This window comes from Brienomyrus brachyistius, chromosome 5, assembly GCF_023856365.1.
Source record: "Brienomyrus brachyistius isolate T26 chromosome 5, BBRACH_0.4, whole genome shotgun sequence".
Classification (NCBI taxonomy): domain Eukaryota; kingdom Metazoa; phylum Chordata; class Actinopteri; order Osteoglossiformes; family Mormyridae; genus Brienomyrus; species Brienomyrus brachyistius.
The window spans coordinates 5,297,858-5,310,828 of NC_064537.1; the positions used below are offsets into that span (position 1 = coordinate 5,297,858).

General features: G+C 44.7%; 1 protein-coding gene across 1 annotated transcript; it reads right to left on the minus strand.

Annotated features, from left to right (window-relative positions):
• Window positions 1-711: 711 nt before the first annotated feature.
• LOC125742903 (platelet-derived growth factor subunit A-like) lies at window positions 712-10,838 on the minus strand. The gene is made up of 6 exons (XM_049015346.1): window positions 10,099-10,838; window positions 9,252-9,348; window positions 5,542-5,649; window positions 4,261-4,448; window positions 2,097-2,208; window positions 712-1,629 (listed from the first exon to the last, which is right to left on the minus strand). Exons 1-6 carry the CDS (start codon window positions 10,159-10,161, stop codon window positions 1,619-1,621), a joined length of 579 nt encoding a protein of 192 aa, XP_048871303.1. The 5' UTR covers window positions 10,162-10,838; the 3' UTR covers window positions 712-1,618.
• Between the last annotated feature and the right edge of the window lie 2,133 nt (window positions 10,839-12,971).

Sequence of the window (12,971 nt, forward strand, 5' to 3'; positions counted from 1 at the left end):
AATTTGACTTTAAGACATAATTAGAGATGGAATATCATTCGTAAACTTGGGACTGCCAACTACTGACTGGATCCCTGTCGTGCTGTATTATGCATGCGTGGTATGGAAGTTCCAGAGGATGCAAAACTGGTGGGTTCCTTAAGGAGGATCAGCTGACTGTATTCCTGTCGTTTGATGAGGCTTGCAGTCCGTAACAAGCCCACCAATCTGCGATGGGAGGAGCTATTTCTCACCTCTCCCCAGGTGGGGTCGACTTCAGGGGGTTTCCGTGTTGTATTAGGCGTAAGATAAAAAAAAGTAATTTACTGCATTGTCAGTTGAGAGCCTTCTTTTCTTCTCATTGCCCCCAAACATGGATGAACTAATGCATTTTGCATATAAAACATCATCTCAAAACAACCCATACAAGTCAATTACGTCAGACTTCAGGTTCCGTCTTCGGTGACCATCGCGAGGCCATAGCTTTCTACAGAATTTACTGTGGAAGGCTATAGGGAACAGGCAACCAGGAAATATGTGCCTGTACATGCATGATTCAACCAACAAAGAATGAACGAATGTGGGCCGTTCCAACAGATATACAAAGGTGGACACAGAAAAGAGTATTAGGATAAAACACAGACCTCTCTTTGAAGCGGTGGAACTGGCCCACAACAGCAAAAATCCATGTAAACATTTGTCTCTCCAAACCAAATGTAACAATGAAAACAGTGAGAGATATAAATAGTTTATTAGTAGTAATACCAAGTAGAAGGTGTTTTGTTTGTACAGCAAGAGAATCAAACAAGTAACAAATGGTTATAAAAATAAGGTGTAGATACGTACATATCTTGAACAGAAAAGACAACCAGCCAGCTAGAAAGACTACCGTTGGGGAGGAACCTCTGAAGAACATGCAGAATTCTGCAGTCTCTGTGCAAGGTTCTAAGGTTCCATCTTTCCAAGATTCCAATGTCTTGATAAAAAAGGCCTGCCTGTCATCTTAAGGGATCAAATCCACTTCCTGTCCCGATTTACACGATCGGATGGATGTCAGTGGTTGTCACTGCAACTCCACCATCAACTTCCATGATCCTCAGTAATGCCGGATCCAGTCACCAGCTCAGGCCAAATCTAAAATGTGCTTCCCGGTAAAATCATATTTACTTACACACGTGGAATGAGATCCACACAGCCATTTCTCAGGGTATAAGCAAGGTCTGGTGTAAGGCCATCAGACGCTGGTTTACTGGGGCGTGCTCCTGTTGTCCCTAATGGTCTAGCTCCCCATGTGTCGCATATTGTGCAGACCAAGGCCCTGTGCATATCAGGCATCTCCTCCACCAAATCTCTGCCACAGCAACAAGAGCCGCAAGAGTCCCATTCAAAGCTCTGTGCTGTTGTCATTCCCATCATCAGCATTTGGCCCAACAGAAGAGTCCGGACACAGGCAGTGCAGAACGACTTTCGCCATTTCGGCGACACCTTTGTCCTCGTGTTTGCTGTCTTGCTACTTTGCTTCTTCAGTATTTGCTATTTGGTTGCATTTTCAAAAGGCAAACGTGGGAGGGCGTGTCTGGGATCAGTGGAGGTCAAGGTCGTGTCCCACACCTTGCTGGAATCCCAGACCTTGTACGACTCACGTCATATCTGTTGAGAGACAGAGAGAGAGGGAGAATTACATACCTGCTATATTATAATAGATAGAAGAACATTGGTAAGAAATGACGAAATTTATTTGATTGATAATATCCTCAAGTTACCAAGGTTATAAACATACCACACAAGGGCATGTTAGCCTTTGAACTTGTGGGACAGGGATCCCCAATTACGGTCCTGGAGGGACAGTCTGCAACACAATTTGCAGATTTCCCTGCTCAAACACACCTACTAAACCAGGCAATTCGCTGCTGAACTGAGAATTATCATAATGCTGAGTGAAATGGGCCCTAATATGGAACCTAATTGGATGGATCTGGGTTTCATGGAGCCCAGAATCTGCAGGATCCCAGACAAGAGACACTGCTATGTCACCATGGTACCTATGTTGCGACACTGCTATGTCACCATGGTACATATGGTGTGAGCGCACATACAGGAGTGTGAGCGTGACGTACCTGTCTGCACTTCTGAGTGCTGCGATGTGCACACGCACTCCAGGTGGTCCTCGAGGCGCACCAACACCTCCCTCAGCTTTGACCTCCTGCGGACGTACTCGACCTTGGCCACCTGGTCAGGGGTTGGGGGAGGACGAGCTGTTAATTCAGCTGAAGCCAAACCAGAAAAACACCATTGCTCCACCATTTCCAGCTAACTAAGTTCCACTCTGACTCACGAAACCCTTTTAATGTCAATACAGAAGTTGTCTTTCTATAGAAATTCCTGTATGATCGACCAGAAGTAGGGAGTGACAGCCACTCTTGCAAGAAACAAACATTCAGAATAAGTCATATGAAGAGCAATGGGAAACTGAAAATGCTTCCCTGTACCTTGTACCATGAACGAACAAGGGCTTTATGCCAAGGGAGCCAAGAATTTAGCCATTAATTCCATCCTATAATGCAGTCATGTGCTTTTTTGTTTACACTTATGTATGTTCAGGTATTATAAACAAACAAGAATGAAAATGAAAATGAACCTGAAGTGAAGTGTAAATAAGACTATATGCAGGAAAGAGCGAGAGAAAGAGAGAGAAAGAGAGAGACAGAGAGAGAGACAGAGAGAGAGACAGAGAGAGACAGAGAGAGACAGAGAGAGAGAAAGAGAGAGACAGAGAGAGAGGCAGGGGAAATCTCAGAATAGAGAAAGGGTGATATATCTCCCGAGGAAACTCAGCAGCTTTGGAGTAACATCTTGAGGACATTCTACTACTCCTTCATTGAGAGTGTCATAACATTCTCAGTAACCTGCTGGTTCCATGCCACCCCTCCGGATGACAGAGCCCACCTGCAGAGGACAGTCAATAACTGGGTCCCCTGTCCTCCTTCTGTGAGCTGCAAACACTGAGAACAGCACGCAGAATCCTACAGGACTCTTCACATGTGCTGTTCCCAGCCTTTGAGTGGCTTCCTTCTGGGCGCCGAATCTGCTGCCCGGATTGCAGGACACAAAGGAGAAGAGCCACTTTTGTTCCAAGGGCTGTTTAACTTGTGAACTTGAAGCCATTATCACTCTCTGCCTTTATGCACCAAACCCCTTAAAGGTATAATAACCACATTCTCCTTCCCCACTACTGACCTCCCCAATCTGGCATTTTTTTCGTTCTATTTCCTTAATGTCTGGTTCTGTGTCTGTGCAACACTGCTCTACATGCCTCAAGTTGCCCCTTGGGGACAAATAAAGTATTTGATTTGATTTAATTTGATAGTGGCTTAAAGGAGCGAGGTTTTAAGTGCAGAGACTGAAGAACAGATACAGAGTCACTGAGAAGAGGAAGAGAATATTTTAATTGAATTGGCATAAAGGTCTGTGAGGTTGGGGTGATTTTCTGAAGTGACTGTGTGTACGGGCTCAGGGGCTGTTCAAATGTGCATTCCTGGGGGGGGGGGGGCAGATAGGGGGCTAGTCTCTCTGGACAGGGATGGGGGTAGTTTCACCTTCATCTTAAACCCAGCTGGGGTTGCTGGCAAAGCAGGCTGAACTGCAGAGAGATGCCATGCAGAGTCAAGTCCCAGTTCAGCAGTCAGTATGACGCAGGTCCGCGTCAGGTCAGCCTTTCCTCGGGCTGACATTTCTCAGGGCCATGACAGCCCCTGGCTCGCTCTCGCATTAAAAAAAAAAAAAAAACAACACTCATATCCACTACATACCCCTCCTCCTGTCATGAAAAGAGAAGGGCAAGTTGTACCTGCCGGCGCTGTGACTGCGATAAGGCTAAATAAAATACAACCGCGAGACTCCCGTGCGGACAGACGCCGAGGAAAACACGGCGAAGAGCCGCTGGCTACCTCAGACGCTCATCTGTCTGTTCATTAATCAATATCTCGAATTTCCACATGCCAGCTGATCTCAGGACAGCGTCCGTGAGAGCCAGTGGGTCAGCTGTTTGGGTTTCGGGGTTCTCAGGGAGCTGCTAGCTGCAGCAAAAAGGGACAGACTGCATTATGGGAAGAACCAGGCTTTTTGTGACCTTACCAGCTGTTTGTTATTGCAGTGAGGTGAATGCAAAGTGTATCATCTATCGTATTGCATACTGCATTAAAACTGCAATTGGTAGAAAGTCCCCATGCATGCGTCGGCGCAGTAAGTTCATGTCTGCGCTGCACGCTCGGCCTGCGTCACCTTGACAGTGCGGTGGTGCCTGCGCGACGGGTGGCAGCGCATGTTCCCCGTGTTGCAGCAGCCGGTGCAGCGCTTCACCTCCACGCACGGTGGCCACAGCAGGAAGTTGGCGGAGGTGGGGTCCACCTGGCTGCGCGGGATCTCGTAGACCACCGTCCGCGTCTTACAGGAAGCCGGCACGGCCTCCTCTGAGGAGCGGAGGGTGTACAGGGCAGTGGTCACAATCCAGCACAGTATTCTATTGTGTTATACTATGGCTCTAATGTAGTGTTTCTCAGTCCAGTCCCCGGGGACCCCCCCAGACAGTCCACATATTTGCTCAGTTGCACAGTTCAGCTGTGCTGGTCTGGGCTGAGAAACGCTGCTCTGATGTGTTACATTGTAATGCAGCCCCTGTTCATTACACTCGAACACATTTCCATTCCTCACTTAGCTGAGGATGGACATTCTGCTCATATACAAGATGTGTTTAGTTACCATAGAAAACAAAGAGGAATATAGACACTCAGCCAAGCACACACATACTGTAAAAGTGGCAACAGCCTTTCCACACACGCACACAGATATAAATTCACTTCGGGTGTTGTTCTAAGAGTCTAGCTGTTCCTCCATTAGGTGAGTATAGAGGAGGTTGACAGGCCAAGACTGGAAATATGAAACAGTGGGGATTTCCCCCAATCGTGAGCTGCTACACTCATTCACCACAGCCAGAGAGAGTGGCTATTATCCTCCCAGGTATTTGTTTACTAGACGGTTTTGTCAAAAGCAACACAGACGTGCAGAGGTCAGATAACTATCCAGGGCCCAGGGACAGGCTAACAGCCTTCCTCAAGGGCCCCGTGGTGATATGATCATGCTGCTGGCCGAGGGATTCGAATCTACAACATTCTGGACATGGGCACAAATCCTTAATATGCTGAATTACACTCCGTTCGTGCACATCTCCCACCCCAAGAAAACGCAGACAGCGATGGAAGCCTGGGGCTTATTATCTTGGCAGAACCTTCTACGGTACTTGAGACACTGGAATATATTTTGCAGAAATGAAAAGCTAGCTGTAATTTTCTTTTAAGAGTCTTTTCTGTGTTCATTATTATTATTAGGTGCCGACAAGTTGACGTCAACTCTTGGAAACTACTGAGGTGGCAAGGCTCCAGAACCTTCTGTCTTCTGTTCGAGTCTTCGCCCATGTTCATACCACGTTATTCCAAAATTATATTATCTTATAAATCATTTTTTTTCTGAAGGGGACAGCATGCGGCTGGGGAGGGTGCGATTTACCGATGCTTCTTTTTTGCCTGACACGACCTTGTGACCTCTTCACATCTGCGTAGTGGTGCCAGTCGTCCTTGTGGTACCTCTGCTTGGCCTCCTCTATGACATCATTTCCTGTGCCAACAGAAAAATGGCAGGGGATCGTCATGTGGCCTCACTACGGAGAACATTAGCAAGAATACACGGTCTTAAAGACTGCATAAGTAAAGTCTGTTTATAACTTTACAATGTTTATGACTTTTAGCTATTACAAACAACACTGGAGGCAACAAACATTTCGGTATAGTTGAAACCAGAAAGAATTAAGACGGTTCATCAAGCTACGGTCAATTCCAACTTTATTCTCTTCATAAACTCTCTCCCTCCCTCATTACCTTCAAAGTGTTCTTAAATTTCCAAACTATCTACAGAAGACCACACTGTAACGAGGCTGCTATGTTCTAGCAATGCAAACGGGTCAGTAATACCTCCATAAACAGCAAGAGATATGATCCCTATAGGTATGATTGGAACCAGTACTGGATTATTGACATTCCCAGTTATTCCTCATTAAGGGATTGGTTTCCCACCAACTGATGTGACAGATTTTAAAAGTGATTTCTAACTGAAATCCTAGGAGTAATTAAACGTGAATAACGTATTCATACTGTATAAACGTGAATAGCATATTCATAAATTCCACACTGGTGGATTTGCTCAGCAAGTTGGACATGAATTCCCCAAAAGTTATTACAGTGTTCATGTAGTTCTCCCAGAATCCCCAGCCCTCTGTGAATGGAATGGTGCATTATCGCCATGGCGACTCAACATTCTCTATCCATTCCAGCATGCCCGTTTGTCACGCGATCGCCAACGTCCACCCTATCGTAAAACCTTTATACTCTGGTAACAGCTGTTTCTTTCCGATCTGCACACATGCCCTTGCAAGGTGTTAATTCCCCTGTTTGTTTTGGACACTGCAGTTCCGAGCCGATTTCACCCCAACCAAATATAGTCCCTGACGTTACTGTGGACAGAAGGGGAGTTTCCATTCCTAGCCATTCGCCTGTCAGTCAGCGGACTCTGATCCTCAGGAAGGTTCAACGTGACAACTGGAGGCTACCCGTCTGACCCCCCAGGCCGGAATGTGCCCCAGTATGAAACTGCTTGACTAACGCTTCTAATTCCATGGCATGCTGAGGGACCCACCAATGAGACTTTGCACACACACACACACACACACACACACACACACACACACACACACAAAGTACCATAACCATAGCCACATGCAAGCATTCAGACACAAACAAACCACAATGTCTACAAACTCACATCGGCGTTGTCTAATCGACAAACACATTGCAAACGTACAACTGAGTGAGCAAACACTGCCTTCCCACTAAGTTGCCCCTACAGTGACAGCTGTCACCCCTCTTGAAACATCACCCCCCCTACCAATAACCCACTAAAAATAATTTACAATCATCCACAATAACTATACACAGATAAGCCACTTTGATATCAGATCAAAGCTGGGAATGAATCGATTCTTTGTCATGACAAAGGAACCTTTCAGTAATGCAGTCCTACAAGGCAAAAAAAGTATTAAGACAGTGAGTCAAAGAACCCTAAACAATGTCTACTGAAGAGTCATTAGCAAGCGCCGAAATAACCCCCATCTGCTTAGCCGCTGGAAAATTCCAAAGCTTCTCACACTAGCTTTGCTCCTTGAAGACTCTACATACTGATGTTCATACGGTACAACAACCCTAGTAACCCCACAACTCTCACGGCCTCACCCTGAGCACTATATCCAACACACGACACCAGGGACCACGGCCCACTCGGAAACGCAGCCCTTAGCAGCCAGACCTGCGCTGTCAGACTGACACATTGCAAAATAATAGTCCCATCCAAGTCGGCCACCAGTCTGGTTCTGGGAGCCACTCCCGGCTTCTGAATGAGTGCTCTGAGCCGAGACTGGACCTGCACAATGACCCTGACCTGGCTGGCGCCACCAGAACATCTGACCGCTCCTTCCCACAGACTGGACCCTGTCCCAGGCCCCCGATCTGCAGCCCAGCTATGCCCTGCTCCTGCACGCACTGGCTATAACTCAGGTTCCTTTAATACTACATCCATCGCTGGTCTGCTAAGGTGAACAAGAAGATGGGAACCCATCTGCCGGACACCCACTGCCGACTAGCTAATCGACACCGAACATCTTCCTAACACACCCCAAACTGCAGCGTACTGTACTCTTTAACCGTTACCCAGGATTCCATTCTTTCCTCTTATACTGGGAAGTTCGGGAGTTACTGATGATTTAAGTACTTAGTTTCAGGAAAAGGGATCAAATAAAGGTTTCATGTCTACCTCCTAAAAGATTACACATTTAAGCATGACGTGGTGGAGGAACATTGGCGAAGAACAGTACAGTACAGTACAAAATCAGAAATATATCAGGGGTGCTTTGTCTTATGCGTAGAGATGTTGTATATCTGTGAGTCAGACAGGTTTGAAGGGTAAACTTTATTTAATTTTGAAGGGCTGGCACGGGTAATCAAGTCATCTGACATATTTACGTGTCTGCAACAACACACGGGGATCCTGTTACCCCAGAAAACATTCCTACGTTTAATCCCACTACCGACACCTCTTCCTGTATCCAGCACGCCACCTCAACAGGACAGAAAAGTGCTTCTTTTAAAAACTCATTTGCTGTGCATCACGGACACAAAAGCGGAGCTCCTTTCATCTGACATGAAGGAATTCCTGCATGAATAATACATAACCACACACCAGCCGCTACGCCACAGTCATGGCAGGACTGACAGCAGTATAATGAAGTTAGCCACTTGACCTCCTGAGCGCTGCCTATTAGATCCAGTAATTTGCATCTCAATGATGGCTGTAAATAGCACACCACACCAGCGCAACTCACATTTCACGACGAGTGATCATATGAGTGATTGCATATTTTATCCTCATTATTGGCTATATTATCACAATTCCCACCGATGCTATGTTGGTTACGAAGTGTCGACGTCGGTTACAACACATAATATAATCACTCAGATTATCAGAAGCTCATATAAACCCAAAATAGTTTGGGTTAGAAACATATTTGATGGACGATGTCCAAGTATGCAGAGTACAGTATGTTGGCTACACAAGATTTTAGGTCTGGTAGCCTCTCACCTACACATGCAACGTAATCACTTTGAAAGGAATTCGGCCATATAACATACAGGGTATGCATTTAGTCTGATCCTTCACTAGCCAAGTCGTACTTTTTATTTACTAATAATCACCGAATACGGTTTTCACTGTGGAGCCAATGCCCCAGGGAGAACCTGGAAATCAGTTCACACCCATCGCATGTGAGCTGGACAAGACACAGATGAACTGGCTGATAAGCTAGCAACCTGCTGTCAATGTAGGAAGGCCGCCCTGCGTTAATTGTGGCACTGAGAACATCGGGGCCACAACACAGCAATGGTCAATGATGCATGCAAGAGTCTGTTAGTGTGATTTATTTATAAAGCATGTAATAAAAATCATTCATTGAAAAATGTTAACTGTGTCTTTAAATTGCTGTGGACCTGGGTGTCGAATGAAACTTAAGTATGTTTCATCTTCACCTTCACAAATCCATAAATCGCATAAATTCATTAGAAGTGTTTCGGAGAGAAGCTCAGTGGAAACGGTTAAAATTAAGGGAAGGAATTTACCTACGGAATGGATTTCAAGGAGCCGCTGGAGGTCGCTGATGCTGCGGATTTCGCTACGGGACAGTTTCTCTATAAGGTCCCGAGGAATCGGGGAATTCTTCATGCAGAAAAAAAAATCATAAAATAAAAATCAGGGAAAAGATTAATCATTGAGGATTTTACATATATACATTACATAACGTCAGTTTATTACTATTATTATTATTATTAGTAGTAGTATAACATAGGGCTACGGCACATCAACGACTGATGAAGCAAAATAAGGTAAATTATATATTTCCAGTTATTTAAAATTGCACTTAAATACAAATCAAATGACAATCAACGTCCTTATATTATTATTAGTGACCCGGAATAGGCCTGCATAAAACAGAAATCCTTCATGAATATTTTCCGAAATTTCTTTCATTATAACAACAAATAAATATTATTTATTATATTTTTTACCGACAGTTACCAAATGTATTTACAGCTGTATCCATGCATAAAGTCGAATAACTTTAGTTTATAATAGAGGGAGTCAAGATAACTGTACTTTAGCTCGGGACTTTACTGGGAGTTTAATCCGCAACAAGTCCGTGTGTCCTTATTTAACACGCTGCCAAATGCGCCGCTTTCCGCAGAATCATATAACGCAGTGAGTACGGATATCTCGCCGCAGGTGGAAAATATAGCCTACATTTGGGGCGATACTTTTGGAGAAAATACAGCGGAGACTTTACTTAAACCTAAAAATACCTGCATACCTTCAAACAGTATGGTCCCAACTGGACTCCATCAAAAACGAAATAAAACGTGCGAAGCATTAAAATCATGTTTAGGCATTTGAATATGTGTGATATTTTACCTCCTTGGTGGCACAAGGCATGCACAGCGAGCAGACGAGGAAGCAGTAAAGTGCGGTTCCCATCGCTCTCTAATCCCGTTTTCCCTCAGACCAAGAAGAAAGTGATCCTGTAGGAGCCGAAAGATTGCTCCTAGGCGCAAGGAATTCAGTACCATTCCTCAGTGACATAGCCTGAGCTGCAAGCCTCCACAACGCATGGCCAACATACGAGCATCTTCACGGAAATACAGGTGTACGTTTCTTTAGTGTTTCACACCAGCTACATGAAGACCTGAGCACGCCTTTTGCTCACGTCCTTGTATCTTTGATGGGCGTTTAACTGGAGGTAGAACAACATGGTTATTTCTCTTTAATTGTTGAAAAAACGGGCTACTGAAAAAGTCCGGCGGTAAAACGTTAAAAATAAAACACGTTTTATTTACCGATAGCCCTATATTTATAGTGCGTATGTATAAATACTATTTTTTTTACAAAATTCAAAAGAAACCAGTAGTGCTGTAGCTTAAGAAGTATTAAAAATCTCACAAAACAATTGCTTCGAACGCAATGCAATATATAATCCAATTTTGCCGTCCAACAAAGAAAATTCCAGTGTTTTTTCTCCCTTTATCCCTCTGTTCGGCTTGTAAAGCGATTCGCGAAAGTCCCGAGGTTTCTTTGGGCTCCGCAGAAAGACCGAGCGCTTTCCAGTGGCGCAGTACAGCTATGCTGCGCTGCAGTTGCGCCTCCTTCCGATTCGCGTTCAGGATCCTCTCACTGCCTCGCCCGCAATCTGGTTGGCTGGCCAGACCTTGGATGTTATAAAAAGTAACAGCAACCTATGCATATCCATCCATATTACATAAACATATACTACAACTATTCGGATTTATTTCTATAACGAAAGCACTAATATTCACAATTTCTATGAATGCCACGTCTATAACAATCTATGAACACATTCATGACGCAATGCATTCATAAAGCATAATAAACATGGCTATAATTTCTGTTTATAAAAAGACACAACATTAAAGCCATTGCTTTAATGTTGTGTCTTTATGAATGCATTGCGTTATGAAATTCTCATGTATAATACCCTATAGATGCCTTCATAATGCAATAAAATGCTTCTTTATAATTCCTATATTGACCTGTATAGTGCATTATGAAGGCATCGATAGTGCATTATAGATGACAGCTTCAATTGTATTCATGTTTCACTGCCCCTCGTTTATATAAATATAAATTATAGGTACCAACCACAATTGTAATAATATTTTTAATTGTCAGGAGAACAGAGAGCTAACTTCACCCTCATTTAAGATCTGTTGTCTCACACCTCCAGCAATAGGGATTTGAATCTTGCCTCTGCCCTGATTGAGGAGTTTTTAAGGAGCTTGTACTCTGTCACACTCCAAAGACATTCTGTTACGTTAATTTACGTCGGTAAATTTCCCGTAATGTGTGCGTGCATTTGTTCTGCAAAGGACTGACATCTCGTCCACGGTGTAGCCCAGCCTTGTGCCCTGGGTGGGCTCTCGGCTCCCTGTGACCTGGACCAGGTGAAGCCTATGCAAGAGAGGTGGGTGTTACGGTTCTCTTTGAGAACCAGTTTCATGTTGTCTGCACGGTTCCCCTTTCAGGGATCGGAATTGTGTTTGCCTGGGAGGTGACTTTAACTAACAGGAACAGCTGTTACCCAAGCTCAGTGGACTGTTTATAATCCATCCATCCATCCATCCATCCATTTTCCTAACCGCTTATCCTACTGGGTCGTGGGGGGTCCGGAGCCTATCCCGGAAGCAACGGGCACAAGGCAGGGAACAACCCAGGATGGGGGGCCAGCCCATCACAGGGCACACTCACACACCATGCACTCACACATGCATTCCTACGGGCAATTTAGCAAGTCTAATTAACCTCAGCATGTTTTTGGACTGTGGGGGGAAACCGGAGTACCCGGAGGAAACCCCATGATGACATGGGGAGAACATGAAAACTCCACACACATGTGACCCAGGCGGAGACTCGAACCCGGGTCCCAGAGGCCGCCCCCCGGTTTGACATCATTATTGATCAAATATCTTTTTTGATAGATACTAAGCTGAAGGATAAAAGGGTAGAAGTTTAGGGAATAACTATAGTCTCACTTAAATATCTTTTTTAGGGGAAAATCTGTCATTTTTTTAAAGGTACAAGAGCTGTTCCCTTTCTGGGATTTTAGTCCGCATTCTCTGAAAGCAGAGAGCTTGCAGTGTCACCCACACTGACTGATCTCACAGCAGAATAGAAGTTGAGCATTTTTTAAACAGAGTGTGTGATAAGGAAAATTTTTTGCCCGAGGTGTATAAATATGGCCGGCTGAAACATGCTCGCGGTCGGCAGCTAGCCCGGCAGATTGTGGAAGGCATCCAAAGTCATTCCGCGGCTCCTGTCACCCTTCAGCGAGTTTATATTCTGGTGATGTTAGGATATGGAGCTGAAGGGCAGCACAAACTGCAGAGGGAGCGGCTGGGGAGCAGGACGCACGGCTGGACGGTGGCCAGCTCAGGTCCTATATTCTTGTGAATTATTTGTTGTCTTATATTCTTGTGAACATTCATTGCTTTTCCTGGTCCGTGATATATCCAGGCAATATGTTTCCTTTTCTAAAAGAAGGTTCATTCCAAAGTTAATCATTTATTAGAATGTACCCATGTGGTAAATATGTGGCAAAAATAGTCTTAAAATTTTTTTTTGGCCTTTGTTAAAAAACAAGTTGGCTATCCATCCATCCATCCATCCATCCATCCATCCATCCATCCATCACATTTTCCTGGCCAGGGTCACTGGGAAACTTGGGAACTATCCCAATAATAGGACACAAGGCAGGGGAACATCCTGAATGTGAT